This window comes from Amblyomma maculatum, chromosome 6 (assembly GCF_055883805.1).
Source record: "Amblyomma maculatum isolate TAMU_Amacu chromosome 6, ASM5588380v1, whole genome shotgun sequence".
NCBI classification, from domain to species: Eukaryota; Metazoa; Arthropoda; class Arachnida; order Ixodida; family Ixodidae; genus Amblyomma; species Amblyomma maculatum.
In genome coordinates, this window is record NC_139349.1 from 16,911,871 (window position 1) to 16,926,980 (window position 15,110).

General features: G+C 44.6%; 1 protein-coding gene across 1 annotated transcript in view; it reads left to right on the forward strand.

Annotated features, from left to right (window-relative positions):
* The window catches only part of LOC146185170 (adhesion G protein-coupled receptor L1-like), a 60,292-nt gene that overhangs the window by 24,351 nt on the left and 20,831 nt on the right, over nucleotides 1-15,110 (forward strand). The window contains exons 8-11 of the mRNA XM_084605487.1: nucleotides 9,274-9,446; nucleotides 11,382-11,434; nucleotides 12,832-12,943; nucleotides 13,944-14,047. Coding sequence (XP_084461613.1) covers nucleotides 9,274-9,446; nucleotides 11,382-11,434; nucleotides 12,832-12,943; nucleotides 13,944-14,047 — 442 coding nt within the window. The remainder of the gene's footprint in view (nucleotides 1-9,273; nucleotides 9,447-11,381; nucleotides 11,435-12,831; nucleotides 12,944-13,943; nucleotides 14,048-15,110) is intronic.

Here is a 15,110-nt window from a genome sequence, read left to right on the forward strand (position 1 = left end):
AATGTCCGCCTCCCGCCAAACGCGGAGGTGGGAGGGTAACTTCACTTGCGGAACCTACACGGCCAGATAGGAGAGTGGAAATCCTTTTAGAGGGAATGGAAAATGGCGAACACGGCAAAATTGCTTGTTGCAATGGCTGCAACTGCACTATTAATTACTTATTTCCAAAAATGCTTGCGCTATTTGGTTTCGGGACCCAAGCCTCCCAATCCCCAGAGGAAGTATTTTCGCCAGTTGCCCTTTATAACTGCACACAGTCGCAGCAAGGCGTCAACGCAGCTGTGTTGAGTTGCTTGTTCAGTCAGGTATATGTGACTTACCAGAGCAAAGCGGTTCTTGCTTACGTTTTTAACATCACGTTTCAAGAAAATAAAAGAAAATAAATAAATAAAAAAAATATGTAATTGGCCATGGTGGTTCGGCCGCTTTCGGTTTCCCTTCCCTGCTACGTCCTCTGGGATGCATGAGTGCCCGGTATGCCTGTGCTTCAAGATTTGGGTGCAGAGTAGAAAAAAACCTAGGAGAACTGGCGAAAATCAGCAGCCAACAATGGCGCTCACTGTCAACAATGTGCCCACACACGTGATGCACATTGATATTATTAGATTTCTTGCACCACTAGATACTGACCGGAGGAACATCATCAGCAATCACGGACCATTTTACGTCAAATATTAAATCCGTTTAGGTTAAAGTGTTGGCCTGTCTAGGTAAATATCGTCTCAAACTACCAGGGTGGATGCTAAATCGTCCGAACTTTCCCGCCAGAATGGCAGGCAGGAGAAGAAAAAATACAGCTCCATACTATTCCATTTTCCGAAGATGAATACGAGTGAGCACCACCGAATGCAGAGCAGCTTCGTCTTCGATGAATTAGATTACTTGGCTATGCCACCGCACGCCATCGCGATGCATATATGCATCGATAGTCTTTAGCACTGCTTACTGTCTTCGGTTCCCCATTTTCATTATGTTCGTTCCGTGCTCCCGATTGCTTGGCACAAACCGCTGTCGTCATGGTTGTTCTGATTGCACTGAGCCGTTTGTGCTATAGACAAAAGCATCGTCGACTATAACTATATCGCCAACGGCCGATTTTTATTGCCGCGCACAGATGTGAGATGGCCGCGAGAACGAAGTCTGAAAACGGGGAGCGCAAGATTATTTCAAACAGGGAGGGACCCCGTGCGTGATTTCGACAGCAGAACTACACGAGACTTAGGTGTACCGAAAATAATATATTTTGACGCATTCACATAAGGCAAGAGTGGGATATGTCTGAATATTATAGGACACTTTACCATCTGTGCGCTGATACAAACGTCGAGGTACGAAGTCAGGATCACGAAGCAATGTAAATTAGCGGTTTTCCGAGAATATGCGTTTCGTAAACGTTTGGCACCGAGAATACACCACACCCTTGCCCCTGTAGAGTTCGCTGCCCATAAAATGGAGCACAACACCAGGCCATCACAGCATGTAGTACAGCGTCAAAACAACCCGAGTATAAGGGAGCAACGGTGGAAGCTCATCGAGCCGCGAAACAAGCAGAGACTATACGAGCCAATTAGCTGGGGTAGAACAGGCGTGGGCTCAGACAAGGGGTTTGTAGCGAGTGCCGGTGTGTGGGTATCGCAGCAGGCGTCCTAATAATCTGCACATCTACTGCGGTGTAATTCGCACTGACGTCTGCTCAAGACTGTGTGCGAACATAATTCCTCTGCCCAGAGACCTTAATCCGCTCGTAGGAATGCCGATCCTCAGCGTTGTGACATATTGGCAGGTACCTAACAAGTACCATCTCTTTCAATTAAATGAACGCATGTCAAACACTTCTAGAAAGATACCTTTCTCTTCGCATCCCAAATCTGAGGAAGCTGCATTCTCATTCGCCTATTAGAATAATTAAACTGTAATCTAGTACACATACAAGACCAAAGTGCATAGATTGCGAAGGTAACTCAAATATGCTCTATAGGAAGCGCATGTACTTATATTGGTGCGAGGAATGTTGAGGTAGCGGTGAAGAAAACACAATGCTTGGACTCTTACTGAAGCTCCTTTACCATTTGGGTTAAGAGTTAACAGCGATAAACCTTGTGCACTTCAACCATTTTAAATGACCCGTGCACGATTCCGTGGACGTTGTAGTGGTGGACGCCGCATGGCTTCCACATTACACATCGGTGAAGGTGGTGCCAGTTAAGCGGAGGTTCTTTCACCGTGGTGCACTAGCATGGCGGCCACTGTGACGTCGGTGCAAGCCACCCGTAGCCGGTTTGTGCTGCAGTCGAATTAGCGAGCTGTATCGGGGCGCGTCGTCTGCGGCTCACGGGGAGGTGCATCCCGCTTGTCCGGCGGTTCGCTCGCGACGCAGGATCGATGCCCGGTCGGTTCCTTTCTGCCGTGTCAGCGCTGCTCGTTGTCGTTAACAAAGGGAGGGCTCTCCACTCTCTGCTGACGCGGGAAGCGCCCTTTTTTTTTTTATTTCCTCCGAGCCTGGCTTATGTTTACGGTCTTATCCTGAAGTTCGTGCTTCCTCTTAATATTGTTTCTTCTTCACTGTCTAGCAGGATATTCGTACCATCTGCTAAATTAAGTTACTGGATTCACGACCAGAGGAGGAGAATAGTGTTCTGTTTAGTTTCTGCACCTTTGTTACACAATGAGCGCGGTAATGACCGTTGTGCCGAATCAATTAAAGTCGATAAGTAAGCGGCGCCGTTATCCAGGCATCCTGCGCATTAATCAAGCCGTTTATTATGAAAAGCTGCCGTCCTTGAGCCACAATTATTCGCTCAAGCACTTTGCACGATGCTGCGCAGGCCCAGCTCTCCGCGCGCGCCTTTAATCCTCGAGCGGTGCTAACAATTATCAAGTACAGCTCTAGTTTTAAAATATTCAGATATTATTTATTTGTAACCCACTAAGCACTTGTAACGGAGTATATGGGGAAGGGGGGGGGGGGGGGGGGTAGAAATAAAACGTAGCGACTAGGCGGAACAAAGAAAGCTTGTTCAATTTTTTTTCTGAGTAAATCTGTCCTCGCCGTTCATTGTGCCATCTAATCGCTCGTTTTCGGCGACCGTAAATAACCTCTCAAAGTAATTCTTTCCGACCCTGTATGGTACTTTTATTTATTTATTTATTTATTTATTTATTTATTTATTTATTTATTTATTTATTTATTTATTTATTTATTTATTTATTTATTTATTTATTTATTTATTTATTTATTTATTTATTTATTTATTTATTTATTTATTTATTTATTTATTTCAGTACCCTCAGGGCCCGAGGGCATTACAGAGGGGAGTGGGGTACAATAAAAAAAAAGAAAGGAAGAACCGCAGTCAGTATTAATACAAATGTGAACAGTAGTATGGAGCAAGTTACAACAATATAAGAACACAAATTAATAGGTACTGGCACAGACGTATGAGTAAAATTTATCAGCACACAAATATACCACGTAAACAAAACATAGAAACAATTTTACGAGTAGGCAGGAAACAAAGATGCTGAAATATACCATCTTACCCCTAATCAGCAGCACAATTTGGGGGGAAAAAAGAGAAAAGAAGTTTATTAAAAACAGCAGGTGAACTAAAAAAAATAAACAAATGGCAGTGTCGAAGAATTTAATGTACTATGTTAACATCAGGTTAGCTAAAGCAGATTTAAACGCAGAATGGTAAGGGCGATTCCATTGTGGCGATGTGCTGGGGGTGAATGAGTTGAAGTGATTTGATTGGCACAAAGGAGTACCAAATTTATGACGGGGATCGATCCGAGCAGACATGTAGCAAGGTGGAGTTATGGATTTTTTCGTAAGGATGGGTTATTATAGTAGATCTTATGAAAGAGGCAGAGACGGAATATAGTTTTACGTTGAGACAGTAGTGGCAGTGATAAGCTTGATTTCATAGCAGTGACACTAGAGTTATGATATTTAGAGAGCATAAAACGGGCCGCACGGTTCTGAATAGATTCGAGTTGATAGATTACTGTCTCTTGATAGGGGTCCCAGATGGATGAAGCATATTCCAGTTGACTACGCAAGTTGCGCACTATTCTTAGATGCGCACAGCATGAATCAACTGTACTAGAAATAAACTATACCAAAGCAGATCTTCGGCAAATTGGTGAAGATTCATTATTAAAAACAGACCATTTTGGTATTAGTGATACTGTTTTTCATGTAGTGTGTCTTGGTGGCTATTTGGCATATGTTATGATTGGACGTAACGCGTAACGGGTTTCGTTGAAGGACAAGGCCTAAGCTAGCCCCCCACTGTGTGGTCGTGCTTGGATGGAATGATGTTAGGTCTAAGTCGTAGACTTATTCAACACTTGAGATGAACGTCTTGATAGCGTTTGGGATCCTTATGCTCCCCACACCGGTATCCCGCACCGATGCGTAGCTTCCAATATGCCTGCCGTAGAAGAAAATAGCTTAACGTGAGGCAGGGAGAGAGATAGATAGAGAAGGGGGTCCGGAAATAAAGGAATAGGCGAGAAGCGGCGACAAAGTGTCAAATATTTCCCGCTGAGCAGACTGGCGGCCAGCAGTAAGTTCAGTTCGGTTAGCGTAAACAGTTTCACTCCCAATCACGCGCTTTCTCGCTTTGCGTCCTTAAGTTTTCGCGCACGGTCTGGTCTGACGCGTGAGAACATAGTCCGCGATTCCAGTCGCAAGAGGATCGCATTCGTCTTTCTGTGTGTTGTGTGTGCATCGCAAACGCGGCGGAATGCCCTGAGTACCACCGACTATATGTGTTGTTGCGGCCTCCGGAAGGCCCGAAGGGGGGGGGGGGGGGGGGGGAAGGGGGCTTCTCGAAATTAAATCAATTGGAAGTTGCGCTCCATGCATGTCGATGTGTGCCTTTTTGTGTCCCGTCTTCTTCGCGCAAGTATATGCAACCTTGCAAACATGAACCAACTCGCCCAAACAAGAGTATTACTTGAACATATTTCTCCTACAATGGGCTTTATTCTGTTTGCATCGAAGATTCTTGGCCCGGAAACCACGTGCATTAGTCGCATCGCCAGCACCGTCAGCCAAGTTAGGCTTCTAACTTACTGCATTCCAAGGAAGCAAACACCGATGGAGGTACGACGGCTTTTTGGTTTTACAAATCCAACATGGGGACATGTGAAACGCATGTGTAAAATTCCTAAATCTGAATACTGGAATTAGGCATGACTACTGGAAGAATAGCTCAAGGTGATGGTAAAGGAGAGCACTGAACCTTCAAGGCAAGCTCGTCGCCTCACAGAGTACAAGAAGTTAGCTGCCCAGTCAACAGAGTTACAGTGGCGCTACACCGTCGCCAATCTGCCACCCAGACAAAAAAGCCGGTGAGAGACAGCAGTCATGGTCACCGTTCTGGGGGATGTGTCACTACCCGAGGACGCCAGGAGAACACTGCAAAAAGGTCCTAAGCTGAGCTACGAACCAAGCACTAGCAGGACGCAACTTTTGGAACTTCGGAGGAACGTGGCTACCGGCGCTTCTGAAGCAAACAAGGTGAGAGTCATTGGTGATGGAGTCGACTGCCTCGTGCGTACTGCTGATGTCGACACTAAAAGGAAGCCACCCATTGTGAAGACAGCAACGGTGATTCAGCGCTACGGTGCCACCGTACTCCAAGCTGACAAGGAAGGGGAGAAAAAGCACAGGCAGCGTTGAAGAAAAATTTTAAGGCTGTAAAGTTTCGACCGAAGAAACAGAAATCAAATGCGGTGCAGTTGCTACGGGGGCTATCCCTCGAAAGAGTAAAAACTGACGTTGAAAAATCAAAGAAAGATTTCCTGGAGGTTTTCTTTTCGGGTAAAACCCATAAACCAGAATGCCCGCTAAGGACTATAGTCTCGGAACAAGGCACTTGGCAAGCCACAGTCAGCAAGTTTTTACAGCTACAACTCAAGAGCCTGCAACTAGAGGATCCCTTTCTGGTAGAAAAGTCTTTAGAGGCTATCACTGCTTTTCAAACCCTCGACTCTGTCACTTCAGCATTTTCAATAGACGTCGAGGATCTGTAGGATTCTATCCCACACGGAGGCCTTCTAGAAGCAGTTCGGGATAAGATAAGTTACACGAATAAGATAAGCTTTCAAAATTCCTCCGGAATCAGCACAGACAACTTCATAACTCTCCTTGAATTCTACCTGCAATCGACAGCGATATCCTTCGATGGGAAATCTTGTGTGCAGAAAGATGGAATTTGCATTGGATCTGCAGTCGCACCTGTACTCTGCGACATATACCTGTCTTCTATGGACAACCGGATCAAGGAAAAGCTGGCAGGTACGGCAGTACTCAAAATCACGAGGTACGTTGATGACTACCTAGTTATTCTAGATGCTCCGTCTGGATGCAATCTTGATGATTTGGTGTCTGAGATCGTCAGTTTGTTTACCAATGAATCGAAAGGCCTTAAGCTTACCTGGGAATTCCCTCAAGGCAAATTCATCCAGTTCTGGGACATACAGATCATCTTTGGTGATTCTGAATGCCTTCTGTGCTACAAATACAACCCACGCACGAAGAAGAGTCTCCTTCCTTCCATATGAGAGTGCCCGCTCTGAATTGATAAAACGTGGCATAGTTACGGCTCTTCTTCGAGCAGCGCTCTTCATAAGTTGTGGGCACCTCATGAAAAACAGCTTCGGAAATCAGGTCGCCCGTCTCGAGAAAGCAGGTTACCCATACGATGTCATCAGGAGTGTCACTTTGAGTCTTCTACAGAAGTTAAAAGCAGGAGACAAGAAGCCTTCGAGACCCACAGTTCCCAGACAACGCATGAAGGTTATTCCGTATATTCACAAAATTTCCCACAACCTAAACAAGATAGGCCAGAGGCATGATGTAAAGGTTCTTTTCTCAGCTCCCAGTCGTCTATCTAGTATTTGCGCTGTCCTGTCCAGGAAGCGGGAGTCATGTGAGAAAACGCATAGAAAAAGATATGTCGGTTGCGCCACCAACGTAGTGCACAGAATTCCTCTAACTTGTGGTTGTGTATACATTGGACAAACGGGAAAATGCGTCAACGACAGACTGCGGGAATATGACAGAACAGTAAAAAACAGTGAAAGACACTGGCTGCCAGAGTATGTCGCGACTTATAAATGCAAGCCTTCGTTCAGCAGTACCTCGATCCTGGCACATGCAAAAACTAAAATTAGTAGAGAAATAATAGAAGCCTTTCATATCATTAACACCGGTGACCAATGCATTAGCACTGCTTCTGTCGTACTGCTGGACAAAGAGATAACATTCTTAGATGGACACGTGTGACGCCCTTTTCTTGTTTGCCTTACCTTAGTTTTGGTGGGTTGTTTACCTAGCCTTCGTTTGGTGTTTTATTAGATAAGCCTTTCCCCACCGTGCTTGTCCTGTTCTGGCCTTTCGGCTTCTAGTTCTTACTTTTTGACACTGCTATTGCTAAGATGAGCAAATCTTAGATATTGACCGCTTTATTGTTTTATTTCCTTGACACTGCTTTTGCTAAGAATTGCTATTTATTCATCGTCACACCCCCCCACCTCATGCTTCATCTTTCCTCTTATCCGTCTCATGGCCTTTTCTTGTATTTGATTATTGTATCGAAGGATATCAGTTTTACACGTTTGCTATCTGGTGGAACACTTGGCGACGGGACGCTACATGAGCAGTGCATTTAGTTGCTTGTGAATCTTGTGTTTGCACAGCGCCGGTATAAATGTATCGGCCTTCTCGAAATTAAACCAGTTGAAAGTTGTGCTCCGTACATGTCGTATGTGTGCCGTTTTGTGCCCCGTCTTCTTCGCGCAAGTTTACGTAACCTTTCAAAGATGAACCAACTCGCCCAAACAACAGTATTACTTGTATCAAACATGTGCACGCACACGACGACACGTGGCAAAGGGCCGTGTTAGGACAAGCGCTGGGCGGCGTTTGGCGGCGCGCTGAAAGAGCTCGAAATGTCCGTTGCTCGAACTGATGCTCTTGTGTCCTCTGAAGCCACGTCAGCCATCCTTCGCAACGGTGAGAAGCGTATTGATTTTCTCGTGTTTCAGTGTGCGCTATTTTCCCTCATCACTCACCCAATTATCATTTCAGGGTCTCAGTTATACATTTCATTTATTCCTGTCGTATAGGAAACAAATGTGTATATTTCAGACATTCAAAGCCTTTACATGTTCAACAGAATTCAGCACACTGACACAGTGCCGAGAAGCAGAACAAAGGTAAAATACTGATGTGTTTATATTGAAACTGTCTTCTGTGTTAATTTCACAAGCCTACCTTGAGGCGGTGTTTTGAAGATTTCCCAAATATGAGGACAACTTTATAACGGAGCCTGCTAAATTTTCGGCTTGCATGCAATAAATAGAAGCATTTGAGTCGCGCTTAGAAACGTGGAAAAGCAAGCGACCGAAGCGTGATAAAAGAAAAAAAAAAGCTATCTATACTAGCCCAATCGCTTTTTTTTTTTTTTTTTTTTTTACCCGCTTACGGCATGATACCACATTAGAAAGCTAATTGCCCACGTAACCTTCAAAAGGGAGAAGGAAAGCCGATGTTGTGTAGGAAAATCTGCAGGGTATTCGCATTTGCTTTGGTAATCCTTCAGAACGAAAAACCACGAGTAATAGTTGGCAGGTGAAAGGGTCGTGCACTGGCTGCCGGTGGGTTTTTGAGGATAGGAAGAACCCTCTAAAGCCATTCTTTCCTGACTAAGCAACGCTGTTCTTAGGCAAACGACCGTACGGCTTGAATAAATCGGTGACTTTTGTCTGTCTGATTGTTTGTCATATTAGCATACACTAGTAATCTACCACATTATTTGTACGGAACATGTACGGTAACGAGGATCTGCAAGAGGGAGCACGGAAACGGGAGAAATTAACGCTGCTGTGGGATACAGTTGATGTCTGTCTGACCCCTAAATGTAATGATCATATCGGAGCCCGTTTTCATCCCTGAAATAGTACGCATTTCTCGGTCTTAGCGTTTACTCAATTTGCAATGACTGTTTGCGATACAACCTGCAAGCACAACAGCGTCCTATTTGAACGGTTCCAAATAAGTTCTCGTCCATTTACAAGTAGTGTTTCCATAGCCAGAAGGCGGACGTAAGTGTTGGCATGTCTTCACATTTCTCTTTCCTGTGTGTTGCCGACAAGTCGAAGATCTTTTAATTTACGATCTCCTTTAAGGCGGCTTTCAATTTTCAATACAGCAGGAATTTTCTTGCCCGATCAGAGTCCTTCGCGGTACTTTTGCAGATGACTATCCGCCGGGCAGCGTGCGAGCGGCGCTTGTTCTACGTGGGCTGGGCAACCTTTTTGACAACGACGTCGTGTCTCTCCAAAGCGACCTCCTCGTCTTGTCCTTCCTACCTCAGGCTGGGGCCGCAAATCTGTCCTCTCACTTTGACGTCGCCATGAATTACCGCCAGGTATGTGAACCACTACTTTTTTTTAGCTCATCCCAGAACTCCTTTTTTAAGCTCTGTATATACGCCGAGTGCACTATCCTAACTTCACACGCTTATGATAGGTAAATTTCTCTACCAATTCCAGCGTATTCTTTCTCTTCTCCCATCTATTTGAGCTGTTTCAAAGTTAGTAGCGACGTTCTGCCTCTACGTATGTGCTACATTCATTAAAGTCAAGTTAGGTTCAGAAACGTCTTCGAACAAACTGCGCTTGCACACAATTTCTGCAAAACTCTTCTATATCAAAGCTCGCGACTAGTAAACACGACCGCTATGAATAAGAAACTGTGTATGGGGTTAAAATCTCTACTGGAAATAGCTGGTGGGAAATAGCTCGGCTCCTAATGCCAAAATGTCTCGCATGAATTATATCTTAACGGGCGGAATATGCGATAAAACGGCAAAGCACGGTAAAGCGGAGAGAGATAAAGACGCTGTGAACAAAGGAGCTAAAAGATGGAGCGGACATGTCTTATTTCTTCAGAATAAGTAAATAATTCTCACCTTGCAAGCGATACGATTGGCAGCGTGTTTGATCACTATTAATTGATTTTTTTTGTATGCCAGCTTTAAAATGTGATTTTCTCGCTTACGAGAATCTTACGCGAAATTCATCACCACCTTGTATTATATAGTACGACCGTAATCAAACTACGACATCTGTGCATAAGTTGTAGCTTATTGTCTTAGACAAGCTATCTTCGTGATAGCATCACTGAGCCGGTGTCCGTAAACAGCTTCCCTCTGCACACGCGCCTGCGAAATCTGGCGCAGCGCAAAGCTTTCGTTTGATCGAATATTTAGGGGAATCCTCCAAGGTGGAGTAGATTTTAGTCAGGGAGTAATTACTCATTGACATCCACACAAGGGTTCAGGAACCCGATCCCGGGTTCAATCCTCAGACCAGGACGAATTTTTCTTTACCTACGAACTTTCAGAGAAAGCTATATAGCTTTCCATTGTAGCCTTATGGATGCACATGGGTGGATGGTATTGAGTATTTACTCCCTTATTAAAGGCTTTTTTTTTTTTAGGCACTATTCTTTTTCCTAATTTATGTCAGTGATCTGCCGGACTCTATCGTCTCTACCATTCGCATACTTGCCAGCATTTAGCACTAAATCAGTAGGAACTGCTGCAAGTTGCTGCTACAAAATAACCCTTTTCCTATTGATGCGAACGGCTGTCTGCATGCACCTAAATAATAAGAAATGCATACAGGTACGTAGCCAGGATTCTTTCTCAAAGAAGAAGGGGGTGGGTAAGATAGATGGAGGGTGGGTGAGATGGAATTCGGAGAAAGGAAAGGGGGTCGGGCTCAATCGGCCTCATTTTTGGATGCGTGCTGGAGGATGGAGACGCAGCCATTTGTACCTCACTCCAACTCCGGAGTGTTGCGGATTTGCCCCATTACGGATATAAAACAAACTGGGAAACAACAAATTCAAGTGGCTGCTGTGGGGTACTGTAAAAATACGTTCATTTGTCGGCTAACCGAAATTTCTCGCTATCTTTAATATGCTGTCTGTCACCGATTTGTAGAGCGCGGTTGAACGGCTATCTGCAGCTGCTATGAACGAAAGAAGGCCATTACTTCCCATGATCGACGGTTTACATTGTGCACCACAACAGCTTCCACAGTTACACGTGATTTTACTGATAAGAGAACTGTGCTGTTGCGCTGTAAAAATGGCCGCACCTCAGAGTGCAGCCGGTAAATAACTTCCCTACCACCTGCGAGCTCTCGCACCGCCGTACGCACCACAGGCAGGCATCACCGAGTCTTAATGAGAAAGCAGGGTATTTGTTCATTTGGCAGTGACGATGGTATTTTTCGTACGAAGCAGTATCCTGCGAACGAACTTCCTAAAGTTTTGTTTTTTCGTTGTATTTCAGAGCAAACAGCCTCATGTGCTTCTCGAATGCGCCTCGATATGGAACACGACGTGGTAAGTTAGTTCTGCGGGGTTATTTATGGAATATCAAAGAAGAGTTCGCAGACGGTCTTTCAACCTAATACACCTTACAAAATATCCGCTTGCACTAGTGCGTTGAGGTTCGAAGATGGGGTGTGTCTATACTAGCTCCCCCTGTCCAAAACAACCTCTAAATTGTAATTGTATAGCAGCGTTAATAAATATTAAAAAATATATGGTTGGTAAGAGGTTTGTATGATTTGAACAGATTGCATGCAAGAAAATACTTATTGCGGTACATGCACTCGAGCATTAGGGGGCAGCATATAAACATTTAAACTACAAAATTGACTTTGTTGTTAGATGCTACTACTGCCATGTTTTCCTAAAATTTATGTATTGTCTGGAAGGCAGGCGAAGGCCAGTGTTGGTTGAAAAATAAATTTATTGGCAGTATCGTTTTCTTTTCCTACACTCGCTTTATCGAAAAGCGTGCGTCTAGATTATGATGCCTGTACTGATATTAAAAATTATTCTAAAATATTCTCGAAACCTTTGACATCCGTTAGTTCAAGATGCAGTTAATCAAACTCAGTGTAGCCGCACGTAACCAATACACGGAAGACAAAACCGTGTAATACTAGAACGTCTCCTGTAACTTCACATCACATTTTTTCAGTTCATTACTAACCTAAGCTATTTAAGTTCGTTACCCGGCTTAACAAAGTTGCAAAAAAACAATGTAATCTACAATATGTCTTCTATAACCCATAATGTCGGGCTGCATCAAACCGTAACATCTCCCACTTGTAAAATAGAGATCTTACCTTTGTTCCTTCGATTTCAATGAGGAAACTGTGCAATACAAGTTTTTATATGATGACTTGTCCTACATAGTGCTTACTCTGGAACCGATGTAGCCGTCCAGTCTGACTACTAAATTGTATGTATATTCTTTCAACGTCGTCTGCAAGAACGCACTTAAGAATAAACAGTGTGGCGGTTTGCCCTAGAGCACAGGTATCGGTACAAAATATATCAGACAGGCACCTAGTGCTCATTTTGATACTATCCGACAGTCACAATGTGCATGGCTTTATCGAACAGACAAAAATATTTTTGAATTTCAGCTGCGCTAAATTATAAGTATGCGACGTTCTGAAGACGCGAGCATGATTTATAATTTATGAACAAAAAGTGGGCAAATGAGCCGCCTTTTAATCATGCACCGAGATTATTACCTTCGAAACCACCGCTGCAACGTAGTCATTGAAGCTCGTATTGATGACCGCATTGATGACAAGGTGAAGAACGTGCACGAATCATATGTCTGACGAGTACAGTGCTTTCCCATGTCAGCATCAGTTTTACAGAAAGGTCGTGTAGGTACAGTTAAGCGATTTTACGGCACTTTCTCACATTTCCCAAAGGCTGTGGTCCAACGAGAACTGCCGCCTGGTGGACCAGACCGAGCAAACGGTGACCTGCCGCTGCCTTCATTCCGGGAACGTTGCCGCCGTGCGCCGCAAGGACTGGCTGAAGGTGCCCTGCTCGAAACTGTCAGCTCACATAGTTTTCGAGTGCAACAGCGCAACGGCACGAGGCCGGAGTACAAGAAGAGATTAGACACGAGACTCGCAGGGACTATACTAGTTGTATTATTGTCAGCTCACGTCATCACCGATTAGCGTACCTCTCGTTCATTTCTTATTGAGACAGAGCGAGCGAGAGAAAGGAAGAGAGAGAGCTGGTCTAGATGGCATCCTACCATAAGAAGCGCTCAGCTTATTTCATTGCTACGCCGCCGCCCTGGCAGAGAGGCCACGGTCGGAGAGCTCTTTGTACAAAAGGGCCAAATCATATCTATCTCGAACAGAAAAAAATGCCTGGTGGCCATTCTGGGCGTATGAGGGATGCGCATGCTTACTTTTACAAATGCAGCCGAGTCATAGTTGGTTCGATGCACACTGCTGGGAAGAGCGCATACGCATATAATGCAAACGGCGGACAGAAACCCTACAGCGGTCCTGTTTTCGTTCATTATTATGCATCGCCTGTGCGCGCCTGGAATAACTGAACTATGTTAGCACCCCGGTTGCGAAAAGAAGGGCGGCATGTTTGTTTTCTCTTGTTTTTTCTTTTTGTAAATCTACCCACAGTTATACTACAAACCCTGTTGCCCAGTGATACAGCCAGGAGCCTCGATGATGAAGGATATTCGGCATAGATTTATGCGCAGAAAGAGAATTCTACATAACCACGTTTAGAGATATGCGCAAACAGAGAATTTTACAAAAACACGTTTAGAGATTACCATTTCTGCATGCAGACAGCGGTTACTGACATTTTGAAAATTTCCATGCAAACACGTCGCCAGGTACGCTCTGAGTGTCGCGTCGCGAATGCTTTAAACGATCACTCGTAATCGCCAGAGCAACGGCAAACCTGCGGGTGTTCTTTTTGGCCTAAATCTGTCCCGATATAACCGTATGAGCCTCCAGGAACGAGGAGCAGAGAAAAATGGGGGCTGCTTTCTGAACAGAGACCCGGTCCCGGCCGCCGCGTGAGCGCCGTCATGACGGGAGGAGGCGTCGTCTGCCTCGCGGCCGTTGTGCTCACCTTCGGCGTCTACGTCTGCAACATGAGGTGAGGATGCCCGCACTTGTACCGGTGTCAATATGCCGTACAAAAGAACAACATGAGGTGAGGATGCCCGCACTTGTACCGGTGTCAATATGCCGTACAAAAGAACAACAATAAAATTGGTCCCAAAGAAAGTGAAGGCGTAGTAACTCATATCAGCAATACGGAAACATGGCCTGCTGATACTACACTTCTTTGTGACTAAATGCGCTTATTTTAGAGAGAAAGAGAGAGAGAGAACAGGAGTGAAAAATGAAAGATCAAGGAATTATGGACGCAGAGGTAAAGGCTTCCAGTGATGGCTCCCATCGAGATGAATAAAAATTCATACTTGCGCTACGTCTGCCTGTGTATTTTTGCACGTCCGCGCTGTCGATATAAAGTCATGCAAGCCGCAAGAAAAAGTATAAACCGTTCGACTCCTAAACTATGTTCTCAGGTACGAGGCAAAGAATATAGTGCAAGAAGGAAGAGAAATGCGGACGCTAAATTCGCGGCTTTGAATTGATTTTGACCTCTTGGGGTTTCTTAAAGTTAAGACATTTCCTATACCAAAAACACTGCAACGTGTGATTTATTTCCTCGTACTCGCAATCGGCAGCCGAATGACCTTAGTCAATTTTCTCCCGTGGCTGCTGGATATTATAGAATGGAACGAACTGCGTGCGGCTCTAAAAAGAAAATAAACAGTTGCAAGTCTCTTCAGAAATAAATGCGGTTCTCTGAATAAACTGCCCCGGAATTGAGAGGCTCACACTTGGATGTAGTGTATCCATGTCAGAATTTCACAGTGGTGGATTTGAAGTCGGCCCTAGGATTTCCAGCATCATCAAATAAAATAACTGTGCCCAGTTTTTAGTTTTTGCGTGACTGATGCTACTGTTTAATCTCAGCCACTGATGATCGATGAGGTGGCTCCGATACTCGGGGACAGCTTTCTATGGCTATGCAGCTAACGTACAGGGCCGGGTCTCTACTCACTGTGTTACTACATCAAGTGGTTCAGGCATGTCCGGCCTCAGCTTTAGTTTCTGTTTCAGTTTTGCCTTTATTTTGAAGTAATCGC